At 40.7% G+C, this 14,309-nt stretch overlaps 1 protein-coding gene across 2 annotated transcripts in view; it reads right to left on the reverse strand.

Moving 5' to 3' along the window:
- The window catches only part of LOC149474301 (DAP3-binding cell death enhancer 1-like), a 68,041-nt gene that overhangs the window by 47,266 nt on the left and 6,466 nt on the right, over positions 1–14,309 (reverse strand). For both annotated transcript variants that reach the window (XM_089652893.1, XM_089652832.1), the window contains exon 2: positions 6,108–6,216. In XM_089652893.1, coding sequence (XP_089509019.1) covers positions 6,108–6,216 — 109 coding nt within the window. The remainder of the gene's footprint in view (positions 1–6,107; positions 6,217–14,309) is intronic.

The raw sequence follows: 14,309 nt of genomic DNA on the forward strand, positions 1-14,309 counted from the left end.
GGGACACGTGCATATGCGCCCCCAGACCCGGAAGAAAGATCGTGATGTAGAGGTACGTCACCCAGCCTGGAGCTGCCGCCTGCTCGCAGTACAACTATTGTGGGCGGGAGGCAAGCAGTTAATGTGTTAATATTAGCTGCTTACAATCACCTACACAGCAGAGCTTGAACTGGGAGAGGAACTCGCAGCACAAGAAGCCAAGCAAATGTGCTGCAGTGCTCATGTGCTAACACGGCACATACTGATAGGAGGAGAAAGCAAAGCAATAAAAAAATAAGCTAATCAGTGTGTAGCTTCACTTTCACTGTGAAGTCACAGGGCTGGAGGCAAAGACAAGACATGTAAGTATTACTTAACTGCAGCAGACAAAAATCAGGTCTCTTGGATCTGCGTATGCCATGTGGCAGATGTTTAAATCTCATGACTATATGGACAGATATACTACATATATATGTCAGCTAAAACAGCTCTAGCGTAAGTATTTCATTTGTGTATTTAGCCATTTGTCTTGGGTCCACCTTTAAGGAGTGCCAGCAACTACAGTTGTGTTCAAAATAATAGCAGTGTGTTGAAAAAAGTGAACAAAGCTCAAAATCCTTCTAATAGCTTTTATTTCCCATACACGGAAATGCATTGGGAACACTACATATTCTATTCCAAATCAAAACATGAAGAAAAATATATCAAATTTGTGTTGTTCCTATAAAAAAAATTGAAGAAAAGTGAATATTAGACTGTTCAAAAACATAGCAGTGTTTGTATTCTTCTTTACAAACTCAAACATTCACTATATAAACTGAAAAATGTTTGAAGATTTTGCTTTCCTTTGAATCACTTAATTAATATTTAGTTGTATAAGCACTGTTTCTGATAACTGCTGTACATCTGTGTTGCATGGAGTCAACCAACTTCTGGCACCTGTGAACAGGTATTCCAGCCCAGGATGATTGGACTACATTCCACAGTTCTTCTCTATTATTATTATTATTATTATTCAGTATTTATAAAGCGCCAATAGTTCGCTCAGCGCTGTACATTACAAAGGGGGACAGAACATGTGACAGAACAATACCAATACAATGCAAAACATGAGGGGATCGAGGGCCCTGCTCTTTCAAGCTTACAATATTTCTTGGTTTTTGCCTCAGAAACTGCATTTTTGTTGTCACCCCACAAGTTTTCTATTGGATTAAGATCCGGGGATTGGGCTGGCCACTCCATAACGTCAATCTTGTTGGTCTGGAACCAAGATGTTGCACGTTTACTGGTGTGTTTGGGGTCGTTGTCTTGTTGGAACACCCATTTCAAGGGCATTTCCTCTTCAGCATAAGGCAGCATGACCTCTTTAAGTATTCTGATGTATTCAAACTGATCCATGATCCCTGGTATGCGATAAACAGACCCAACACCGTAGTATGAGAAACATCCCCATATCATGATGCTTGCGCAACCATGATTCACGGTCTTCACAGTGTACTGTGGCTTGAATTCAGTGTTTGGGGGTCATACATTTTTTTAAATATCAATGTACCCCTAGAAAGGGGGGCACTGGGCACCTAATTTAAAGTTGCAGCTCTTGTTCCCACCACTGGTTCATGACTATAAACAATAGCGGCTAGAGTCCCAGTATTAACCGCTAACAGGAGTGAAACCAGGGCAGTTCATAGGAGGACACACCAGGCTCCCTTAAAGGGCAATGCACTTACTGCAGCGGTGGTCAGGAGATCACAGATAAAATCATTCAGGGTATTTACGGATTCATTCTGTAATGTGAGAAGTACCACATGCATTTGTACAGTGATACCTGTCAGTTTTGTTTTTTAAACTATGGTTTTGTCTTCACACATAAAATGTTTTAGATCTCACCACCGATGGAATATAGACATCTGTTACTGTATTAAAAATACATTGTGCGATGAAGCAGACTGCAGCTTGCTATGACACTTAACACGCAACTTTGAGCTTCCCAACCATGAAAACAAGCGTACTGACATCAGAAACAGCATGAATTTATCTGCTCCTATCTCCAGTGGCATGCTGATGAAATACCAGCATAAGTTCAAGCAAATAACCTAGAGCTAATAAAAACCATAAAACAACTGAGGTAAATCAGGTCCCATTGATCAGAATTTTTCAACTGTGCTGATGCATTTAGTGACATCTTAAAATTAATCTTAATAGTTCTGGAGCAATGTATAGTGAACTTGTAAAACTGGGAAATTTAAAACTGAACATTCTCTTAAGAAGCGTTTACCATCAGTGAAAACTGCATGATAAAACAGTAAGAAGATTCAGAGACCAGGGCAGATGAAATTATATGAAAATGTTGACTTTAGAAGTCAAGATGGGCTGTTCCCACCTAAGCATCACTGCTGGACTTTAAATGGGATGGACACTTTTTCCAAATCTCTAAAAATGCTTAGCCTAGGGATACAACTTAAAATGCATGTTAGTGCATAGCAACAGTGCTAAAGATCCTTAGATCAAAAGACAAATGTTATGAAAGCTGAAGTTTAATTTGGTTATATTTTGGCTTCCCTGGTTCTGGTTTCTGTCCCCCTTAACAACTAGCAAATTATATATATTTTTTCAAACTTTAGACCTAGTGACATCACTGGGTCTTTGTGCTTCTCAATGCAATGGAGAAAGATCATGACTGGTGGGAGGGGCCAGCAGAGTGCTGTATATGACTTCCATAAATATCACAACATTCTGCCCCAGTACGCCTTGCAAAAGCCCTTAGTTCTGACGCAAGCAGTGGGCTGTCTCTTCAGACATCATAAGTAAATATCCAAATTCTTTCATGGGTGAATATCAGGCTGCAGAAGTGGGCATACCTAGACAGATTGTATTTTTTAATGCACAATAACCTAGGTAACACCATTGCTATGCCCCACTACCGTCACAAAATTGAGAAAGTGAAGTCACAGCTCCCCCTAGCATCCGACATCAGTTGACACTGGGAATGTTGGCACTGCTACAACAGAGGAAGGAGCAGCTGAGAGCACTGGCAATGTATCAGTGGGTCAGAGAATGGGTAAGGTGGCAGTCTATCTTTAAAAGGTTAGTTCACCTTTAATGACATTCAAAAAACAATACCATATGTATTACAGGTTTTATTGCAAAGCAAATGCTGTTCTCCATTTTATAAAATGATCCTTAAAGCGGAGCTCCACACAAAAGGGGAAGTTCCGCTTTAATGCTTTGTCCCCTGCTCCCAATTAAGGATTGGCACCTTTAGGGAGAAGGGGGGGAGGGAGCCGGTACCCAAATTTGTCAAGTACCCGTTCCCACTTCCGCTGCAATCAGCTAAGCAATCAGAAGTGGAAGTGGTCTTCCCCACCTCCCTCCCCGTAATCTTTTGGGAAACGTGACAGGTCCCAGAAGACTACAGGGTCATTCACAAAGCGCAGCGCTTCTCGCGCATGCTCAGTAGGCACCCAAGCTGTCACAGCCAGGTGCCCACACTAAAGATGCTGGTGCCAGAGAGAGAAGACGGCCAGTGAAACCAGCGGTGTTGGGGACAACGCTAGACCAAGGGTCAGGTAAGTGGCTGTATTTTAAAAGTCAGCAGCTGTAGTTTTTGTAGCTGCTGACTTTTTTTTTTCTCTCAGGTGGAACTCTTAACTTTGAAGCTGCCACTGCAGACTCTCCCTCTCCCTCCTGCCTAGATAGTAAGATGAAATGACTGTTCGATGCACAGCTCCAGCGCCCCACTTATGAGCACTCAGCTACAAGAACTCCGCTTATTTAGCCTAACCAAACATGCGCCTCCTGCTCTCTCCCACAGCAGAGGCTGAACTCAGTATTCTGCCAATGAGTGGACTGCAGCTTCGCAGTTGGGCAAAATGAGTTCTTATAGACAAATGCTGGTTCATGAGGTGCTGAAGCTGCATATCCAACAGCAGGACAGTGAGAGGAAGTCCACACTAAAAACAGCTTCAAAATGAAGAATCAAATAAAAAAAAAAAAAAAAAAAGACAATTTTAAATGTTTAGTGGATATAAAGAGTATACACACCCCTATTAAAATGTCAGATTTCTGTGATGTTAAAAAAAAAAAAAAAAAAAAGGAGACAATCTTTTAGGTGAAGGGAAGTAAAATAAAAAAGTAAAATAATATGGTTGCATAAGTGTGGACATCCTTAAACTAATACTTTGTTGAAGCACCTTTTGATTTTATTACAGCACTCAGTCTTTTTGGGTGTGAGTCTATCAGCATGGCACATCTTGGCTTGGCAATATTTGTCCACTCTTCCTTGCAAAAACACTCCAAATTTGTCAGATTGCGAGGGCATCTCCTGTGCACAGCCCTCTTCAGATCACCCCACAGATTTTCGATTGGATTCAGGTCTGGACTCTGGCTGGGCCATTCCAAAAGTTTAATCTTCTTTTGGTGAAGCCATTCCTTTGTTCATTTGGATGTATGCTTTGGGTTGTTGTCAAGCTAAAAGATGAGGTTCCTCTTCATGTTCAGCTTTCTAGCAGAAGCCTGAAGGTTTTGTGCCAATATTGACTAGTATTTGGAACTGTTCATAATTCCCTCTACCCTGACTAAGGCCCCAGTTCCAGCTGAAGAAAAACAGCCCCAAAGCATGATGCTGCCACCACCATGCTTCACTGTGGGTATGGTGTTCTTTTGGTGATGTGCAGTGTTCTTTTTGCACCAAACATATCTTTTGGAATTATGGCCAAAACGTTCAACCTTGGTTTCATCAGGCCATAACACATTTTCCCACATGCTTATGGGAGTCTTCAGATGTGGTTTTGCAAAATTTAGCCGGGCTTGGAGGTTTTTCATCATAAGAAAATGCTTCAGTCTTGCCACTCTACCCCATAGCCCAGACATATGAAGGATATGGGAGATTGTTGTCACATGCACCACACAGCCAGTACTTGCCAGATATTCCTGCAGCTTCTTTAATGTTGCTGTAGGCCTCTTGGCAGCCTCCCAGACCAGTTTTCTTCTTGTCTTTTCACCAGTTTTGGAGGGACATCCAGTTCTTGCTGGTGTCACTGTTGCGCCATATTTTCTCCACTGGATGAGGACTGTCTTCACTGTGTTCCATGGTATAGCTAATGCCTTGTAAATTCTTTTGTACCCTTCTCCTGACTGATACGTTTAACAATGAGATCCCTCTGATGCTTTGGAAGCTCTCTGCAGACCATGGCTTTTGCTGTAGGATGCGACTAAGAAAATGTCAGGAAAAACCTACTAGAACAGCTGAACTTTATTTGGGGTTAATCAGAGGCACTTTAAATTATGGCAGGTGTGGTGTGTACTGATTCCTATTTAACATGATTTTGAATGTGATTTCTTAATTCTGAACACAGCTACATCCTCAGTTATAAGAGGGTGTGCACACTTATGCAACCACATCATTTTAGTTTTTTTATGTTTACTACTCTCCCCCTCCCCCCCAAAAAAAAAAAAAAAAAGATTTCAGTTTGTTTTTTAATTGAGTTGTACAGTTTTTATAGATCACATTAAAAGGTGGAAAAGGTTCTGAAATTATTTATCTTTGTCTCATTTATTTACATAACAGAAACCTAACATTTTAACAGGGATGTGTAGACTTTTTATATCCACTGTACATACATTAAAAGGTAAACTAACTTTTTAATCAAAGAAATTAAAAGAAAAACACTGAAAAAACATCGTATGCAGAAAAACTGGTGGTGTGAAATACCAGGACAAAAGTATTATTTAATAAGTGAAACACTAGAGCACTACCATAGTACAGGAAGCTCACGTATGTATTGCACAGTGCAATGCCAGGGCCTTAACGTACAAAAAGTCTTGGTCTCAGGTGAGGAGGGGTAGGAGTGTGGTGTTGCTTACTATAACCACTTCAATACTGGACACTTTCATGCCCTTCCTGCCCAGGTAAATTTTCACACTTTGAATGACAATTGCATGGTCCTGCAACATGGCACAGTGCTAGATCAAATGGGGGCTCAGGTAAGTAAACAGGAAAAGGGAGGGGGGGGGGAGGTAGTGAGGAGGAATATTGATACCTAAACATTTTTTACCTTAATGCAAAGAATGCACCAGGGTAAAAATGCTTATGCTTTGTAACCATTTTAATATTTCCATTTTAAACGTACCTTTTGCTACCCACATTCTGACCCAACGGAATCAGAGATGAAGGATTTAAAGCTTCAGTCTCTCCGTGAACACATCCCTGGATATTGGAAGCATGACAGCGGTTCAGGGCTGGAAGAAAAACATAACCTATTCATGTAAACTTTACACAATTGGCACCCTAACTTAGCAATTCTGTACCATGACCTCATTGCTTCTCTCCCTAGGTGCAAGGTTACTGGTCAGGTCTGACATGACTCTATATACTACTTAGGCCTCATGCATACTGGGCGTTTAGCCCCTCTGCATGCGATTCTGGCATTTACATGTGGGTGGAAGCCACAGGGACACCATCGAGCCCTGCTGTTGGCAGCCTGTAAAAGTCTTAAGAGTGAATGAAAACTGCCGTGGCTGGATTATGTACAGAGTAAGTCTAACGCTTAAGGCAGTATGTGCCCAATGACAAATGCCCAGAGCACAGGCATCTTACCTTCTGGGCATTTGTTCTTAGGCCTATACTGCCCTAAATGTTAGTACCATTGCAGCAGTGGCTGCAAGGTGCACCAGAGCCTTCCGCTTCTACAAAAATGCTGGAATCTTGCTCATAGGGGCTAGGCACCCAGTGTATGCAAGGCCTTAAACTATTCTACTGTTATAAGAAAATAAGTTTATTTCAACAGCTTAAGTTCCCCCAATATATGGTATAGTTGACTCACTAATGGCAACACTTACAAATATATATATGAAATACAATGATAACAAAAGCTGTACACTGCTGTAACACAAGCCCTGACCTTCACTTATATCTTTACAAATTACCACACTCTTACATTTACAAACAGCAGAAAGGGTCTCTCTTTTGTAAGCGACATATAGTATGTGCCATTTGGCTGGAAATATGTAATGCCCATGATTTAATGGCAGCCCTGTAAAGAATAAACTATTAATTATATAAACCATATAAAGGTGGCTCTGCTAGAATAATTGTATGAGAAGAAAATTGCTCTGGTACTGATCCAATATTGTGCTGTAATTACAAACTTGGCTTGGATGGTCACCCATCTAAGGATTTTGAGACAGGAGATGGAGCCAAAGCAATAAGGAAATAAGTTAAATGTGTAGAAGTGTTTCTCTTTTTTCAGCTAGCTAAGATCTAGTAAGTAAAGCAAGAAAATGACTGACATGAAAGATTTGCATACTCCTTATACTTAATCATATAATTAGCTAAGGGAAACACAAAGCGAGTTTGAATTTATTAGGCTTGGTATCCAAAGATATCTATTATAGTGTAATTAAAGACAAAACCTTTTTTTTGTTTTTATTTTGGAAAGAGGAAGGGAGAGTTATAACCCCTGTAATTTTTTTTTGCCATATCTGTCCCATTGGGGAGATTTCTCTTCACTTCCTGTCCCATAGTGAAAACAGGAAGTCAGAAGAAATCCCTCCAAAGTAAGGGAATCCTAGCGTGTCACCAGAACTAGTGTCCACATTGGAAGATCTCCCCTCTATTACTTTTCTGGGGACAACCCAAAATGTGTTCGAATCCCACTCCACTCTATCCAAAACTAAAAAAAAAAAAAATTCTGTCTTTAGATACACTTTAATCTCCCTTTGGAAATGTAAATTCTGACATGAAGAGTATTATTTACTAAGCATTTAGAATGCATAAAAACCTCAAGGGCCTGTGCAAGCATAATGAAACCATGTTAGAGTTATTATGTTGCCTTTCCGTTGAAAATCAATTTGGCTAAAAATGTTGTGAAGAGATGAAACTGACAGGGACAGGAAGACTGGTTCTTTAACCAGAGTTCATCCAGGTACCCCACAACACGAATCCCCTCAGAATGAGGCAGAGCCAAATCTGGGAAAGCACATTTGTGAAAACAACCATGGATAGGCCAAGGGAAAGGGCAAAAAAACTGGTAATGAGGGTCACCTACTGCAAAACGCACTTAGTGATGGGGAGACAAAAAAGTGGGAACATGCAGATAGGCATCTAATATGTACAAAGATAAAGCAAATCTTAGAAATTTGGCAGTGTACCTGCCAAGCCATTCCAGCAGTAGTGTGAAGATGAAGGTAAAAGTTCCAGCTGACTATGGACAGATGGAACTATAAGGAGACAGCTAGGGTTCTGAGCCCTAACCTTAGTTCAAATAGCAGTGGTCTTACAGCTTTCCGTAAATACAACTGCAGGTTGAATGGCAGGGCCGGTCAGAGCAAAGGTAGACTTAAAGAGACCTTCTACCTAAGGGGTGTCTTTGAACACACTTTTTGTGTTTGGTTTGTTAAGCTAGGAAATAGCTGGATCTACCACAGGAATTGTCCATTTTCCAAGCAAACTTTCCTCAGTAGGATATGTTGGGCGAAAAGTTTAGGGTAGAGAAAAAAAAATTTTTTTGCAGTTGAGCCCAGTCATCATTTAGGACAGGCTCAAGCAGCGCCTGAACAGAATTGATGTTAGCTGGTATAGGGAACTTTGAGGACCCCATACTAGAAACTTTACGGCGAGCAGACGCTCTACGCTAAAGAGAGAACAGCTTCAATCAGCATAACAAATAGTGTTCATGAGTTTCAGAAACATTTCTGTAGCAGTCATGTCATTCTGATCAGATATCTCAGAAGGCAAGGAGTCTTCCTCTGCTAATGCCACCTCTCTGGTACCACATCTGGCTGAAGAACAAAGTCAAAAGCTGATGCTGGAGAGAAGTAGAAGGGGCGTGGCCATGACCCTAGGAGTCCCTGGCCTCGACATAGCCAGAAATTCTGCCTATGAATTCAGACAGAAAATTCTTCTCTAGACTGAAAGGATGAAGTTGTCATGGCCAAAGGAACTGCGGAATGAATATAGGAAGGTTGAGTGTCAGACTGGTGCAGCCATCAAGGGAGCAGGTACCAGTGCTACCCGGGCAACACAGTGGCTAAATGGTTATCACTTCTGCCAGGCAGTACTAGGGTTGTTGGTTTGAATCCCAACCACGGCACCACCTGCCTGGAGTCTGCATGTTCTCCCTGTGCCTGCGTGGGTTTCCTCAGAGTACTCTGGTTTCCTCCCACACTCCAAAAACATGCTGGTAGGTGAATTGGCTCCGGTCTAAATTGGCCCTAGTATGTGTATGTATGAATGTAAGGGACCTTAGATTGTACGCCCCTTGAGGGCTGGGGACCGATGTGAATGTACTATATAAGTAAAGCGCTGGGTAAATTGATGGCACAATATAAGTACCTGTAATAAATAATACCAGTGACCAGAAGTGGAAGAGGATACCTGTCAAAACCAGGTACCCCCCCCCCCCCCAAAGAAAGGTGGAAGAGGTGTGTGTGTGTGTGTGTGTGTGTGTGTGTGTGGTGGGGGGGGGAGCAACTGTCATTAAACATAAAACATCTGTTGCGCAATATTTACGTTGCTACAGGCTGTTCTCTCAACGGATATAAATAAATACATATATAAAGGCTGAACACACCTTTTCCAGTCCAACTGCAATCTCCACGGGTTTGACATGCAAACAGGAGTAGAAACCGTTCACTTAGAAAGGTTCAGTGAGTTTAGCCAATAAGATGTTGTGTTTCATTCAAATCAACTAAACTTGTGCTATGAACCCAGCTGTTCTAATCCCCCTTATACATTATTGGTTATTCAAAAAGAATACAAGTATAAATAAAGAGTAACTTCACCCAAAAAGGGAAAGTTTTGTTTTATGTCCTCCTCCCCCCTCCTCTACCACATTTGGCACATTATATTTTTTTTATTTAGGGAACGGGTACCTAGTTTTGATAGGTACCTGCTCCCACTTCCCCTCAAATCACCTAAGCAATTTGAGCAGAGGTTTGGTAACAGCCTGCAGAACCTTTCTCCCAAAAGTTTGATAGTGAAAGCTTGATCGCGTTGTGGCCTTGCAGATTTGCTCCAGAATGGAACCACCTTATTCCACCCATGAAGAAGTTAAAATTAAAAGGGCATTAAAGGCAGGAAGACTCACTTGCGTGACTTTGTGTAACTCAAGGATAGTTTACTTAATCCAGCAGGCAATACAGATTTTGAATTTTGATCTTGGAGCTTTTCCTGCCACTTTCTTTACTGGCGGAAACGGCAAACAAGAAATGTGATTTGTTATAATGATCTATTGGCTTCATTAGAAGTCAAAAAATGTGTAGCACTGACTTCAAATCCAGGACCAAAAAAAGGAGGCCACACCCGCGAAATGCATCACCTAGGCAACCACGCACCACTTCTTGCAGTCTCTTCTAGGGCTCAATTCACTAAAGAATATCGTATGAGATAATTGGATCACGTGACACTTTTTTTTTTTCCCACTTATCTCATGCGACATTCAAAAGGTCAATTAACTGTCAGTGTATATATACGTGATTGTGCTATATATATATATATATATATATATATTGTGATTTCCAGGTAGGGGCACACGCAAGCTGCTATTTGCGACTTCGGCTGTCAAACACCGGGTCCCGGCCGGTGATTAAACGCCGGCACCTGGTGATCGCTGAGCATTACTGATGGGGGCGGGAGAGAACTGTATGTAAACAATACAGTTCTCTACCCTGTCAGAGCCGTACAAAGCAGTGTGCTTACAGTTGAAAACACACACACAGCTTACAGTAAAACAGCACACAGCTAACCCTTTGATCGCTCCACGTTAACCCTTTCCTGCCCAGTGCCATTAATACAGTGTCAATGCTTTTTATTAGCACTGATCACTGTATTGATGTCACTGGGGATGTCAGACCCACCCCCCTCCCCCCCCCCGTGTCAGAATGGCCACTGCAGTCCCGCTATAAGTTACTGAACGCCGCCATTACTAGTATTAAAAAAAAAAATACCAGTATATATACTGCCATTTGTAAACGCCATAATTTTCACATAAACCACTTAATTTACACGTATTAGGATTTTTTATTTTAGCAAAGACAGTAGCAGAATACATTTTGTCTTACATTTATGACAAAATTTGATTGTTTAAATTTTTTTACTGGACATGTTAAATAGCAAAAGGTCAAAAATATTGTTATTTTCTCAAAATTGTCTGTCTTTTTTTTATAGCGCAAACAATAAAAAAAACCGCACAGGCAATCAAATACCACCAAAAGAAAATGTCACTTCCGGGTTTCTGTGTCACTGGCTGGAGAAGAAACTAAAGCAGTGCAATATAATATTTAATTGCAGAATGGGGGAGACCCTGCTGTCTCATTAAGTGCCGGTTCACATTTATGCGGATTGGATGTACCGTAGTTGTAGGATGAACTGCATCCAATCTGCATGACATGCGAAATAACATTGCTTCCTATGATGGCTGTTCACATATGTCCAATGCACTGGCAGTGCGGACTGAAAAAGAGTCTTGTACAATATCTGAGCAGTGTGGTCCGGTTCAGGTGCGGATCACAGGCTATTGACTGAACAGTTTCTAAACTGCAGAAGTGTGAACAGGGTAAAATCCTGACCTGATCCTGTCTTGAGCCTGACTTTTTGCTGAGCAACTACTGTGTCAATTAGCGGTGAAACTTGAGCTTCAGTCTGTACTGCTCATGTGTGGATCAGCTCTAAAGAGAGCCTGTCACCCAAAAAATCATCACACAGGGGACTTTTTGTCCCCCATGTAATGAAAAAGAAAAAGTTAAGTGAAAAAAAAAATCTTTTTAAAAAGTGTTCAGAATTAGTTACACCCAATAACTTAACCAATTTAAGACCATGCCAATTCTGACATTTTTTACATTTAAAAATCAGTAATTTTAGCTAGAAAATTACTTAGAACCCCTGAACATTATATATTTTTAAGCAGAAGCCCTAGAAAATAAAATGAAGGGTGCTGCAATTTTTTATGTCACACAGTATTTGTGAAGCAGTTTTTCAAAGGCAATTGTTTTGGAAAAAAATACACTTTAACCATTAAGCTCCAGAAAATTTTACCTCCTACATGACCAGGCCATTCTTTGCTATATGGCACTGCACTACTTTAAGTAGTAATTTTTCCACATCACTCATCATCATTGATCATCACTCGTTTAAAAAAAAAAAAAAAATATATATATATATATATATATATATATACACACACATATATATACACACACACATACATACATACATATACATACACATACATATACACACACATTTCTTTGTACAAATCCAATAAAACATTCTTTATAAATTTAGGCTATGATGTATTCTGCAATGTCTTTGTTAAAAAAAACTCCCAATAAGTGTATATTAATTGGTTTGCATGAAAGTTGTAGTGTCTACAAAGTATGGCAAAGGTGTGGAAATTTTTGAAAAACTACTTGTCCAGGGACTAAATTGGTGTCCCAATCTACTTGTCCCTCATGACAATCTACTTGTCCTGATAAAATTAGGAATGTCTGGGACTTTGAAAATCAAATAATTATGGCAAATTAAACGTTTAATTTTTTTTAACATTGCGCCATTTTATCTCCTCCTCCCAGTCTCCAGTACCGATTGGGTGTTTGTCAGGAAAGGGGAGGGTCCAGCTTATCCTTTATCCCTTTTGCTGCCAGAGCCATTTTTGATTTTTGCACGCATTTACAAAATCATTTTAGGCCTGAAGATTACCCAAAACCCCCAAACATTATATATTTTCTGAAATCAGAGACTCTAGAGAACAAAATACTGGTAGTTCTAATTTTTTATGTCACATGATATTACCGCAAAAGGTAATATAAAATATAAAAGATGAGGTTCCACCGAGTAAATAGATATCCAACATGTCAAACCTTAAATTTGCGTGCACTTCTGAAATGGCAACAAACTTCAGCACCCTATACTTTTTTTCCATAGGTGACCCTTTTAAAACCCTTATAGGTCATCGGTTTAGCATTAAAGAGGAGGTCTGGCGCTAGAATTATTGCTCTCATTCTGGCGTGCGCGGCGATATGTAACGTGTGTATTGGAATCGATGTTTTCATGCGTAGGCACCCCGGCATGTGCTTTTATGTTTGAAAGTGAATATATGCGGGCAGGGGCGGACTGACAACTCATGGGGCCCCCGGGCAATAGGGGATCATGGGGCCCGTGTCCTCGCCCACACTCAAACCACACCCAAAAAAGCCTATGAAAGGTACCAAGGGGCATCTCATGGGGCCCCCTACTGACCCCGGGCCCTCGGGCAGTGCCCGAGTTCCCAAATGGTCAGTCCGCCCCTGTATGTGGGCCCAAATTTTTTTTTGAGGGTATGTTATGTGCTTGGGTGTAACTTTGATTTTTTTTACTGTTAAAAAAACATTTCTACTTAATTTTTTTCATCACATAGGGGACACAAAGTCCCCTATATGATAATTTTTTGGTGACAGGTTCTCTTTAATAAGCCATGCAGGGTCTAAAAGACCCTGTATGTCTCCCCTGAATGTAATGCAGTGTACAGTGGGGATCAAAAGTTTGGGCACCCCAGCTAAAAATTTGTATTAATGTGCATAAAAAAGCCAAGGAAAGATGGAAAAATCTCCAAAAGGCATCAAATTACAGATTAGACATTCTTATAATATGTCAACAAAAGTTAGATTTTATTTCCATCATTTACACTTTCAAAATAACAGAAAACAAAAAAATGGCGTCTGCAAAAGTTTGGGCACCCTGCAGAGTTAATATCTTGCACTGCCCCCTTTGGCAAGTATCACAGCTTGTAAACGCTTTTTGTAGCCAGCCAAGAGTCTTTCAATTCTTGTTTGAGGTATCTTTGCCCATTCTTCCTTACAAAAGTCTTCCAGTTCTTTGAGATTTCTGGGCTGTCTGTCACGCACTGCTCTTTTAAGGTCTATCCATAGATTTTCAATTATGTTGAGGTCAGGAGATTGTGAAGGCCATGGCAAAACCTTCAGTTTACGCCTCTTGATGTAATCCCCCGTGGATTTCGAGGTGTGTTTAGGATCATTATCCATTTGTAGAAGCCATCCTCTCTTTAACTTCAGCTTTTTCACAGATGGCATCAAGTTACCATCCAAAATTTGCTGAAATTTTATTGAATCCATTTTTCCTTCTAATCGAGAGATGTTCCCTGTGCCACTGGCTGCAACAGAACCCCAAAGCATGATTGATCCAACCCCATGCTTAACAGTTGGACAGAGGTTCTTTTCATTAAATTCTGTGCCCCTTCTTCTCCAAACGTACCTTTGCTCATTCCGGCCAAAAAGTTCAATTTTAACCTCATCGGTCCACAGAACTTGTTTCCAAAATGCATCAGGCTTGTCTATAT

This window comes from Staurois parvus, unplaced genomic scaffold (assembly GCF_062004578.1).
Source record: "Staurois parvus isolate SC_StPar_1 unplaced genomic scaffold, SC_StPar_1.0 ptg000006l, whole genome shotgun sequence".
In the NCBI taxonomy this organism is placed as follows: Eukaryota; Metazoa; Chordata; class Amphibia; order Anura; family Ranidae; genus Staurois; species Staurois parvus.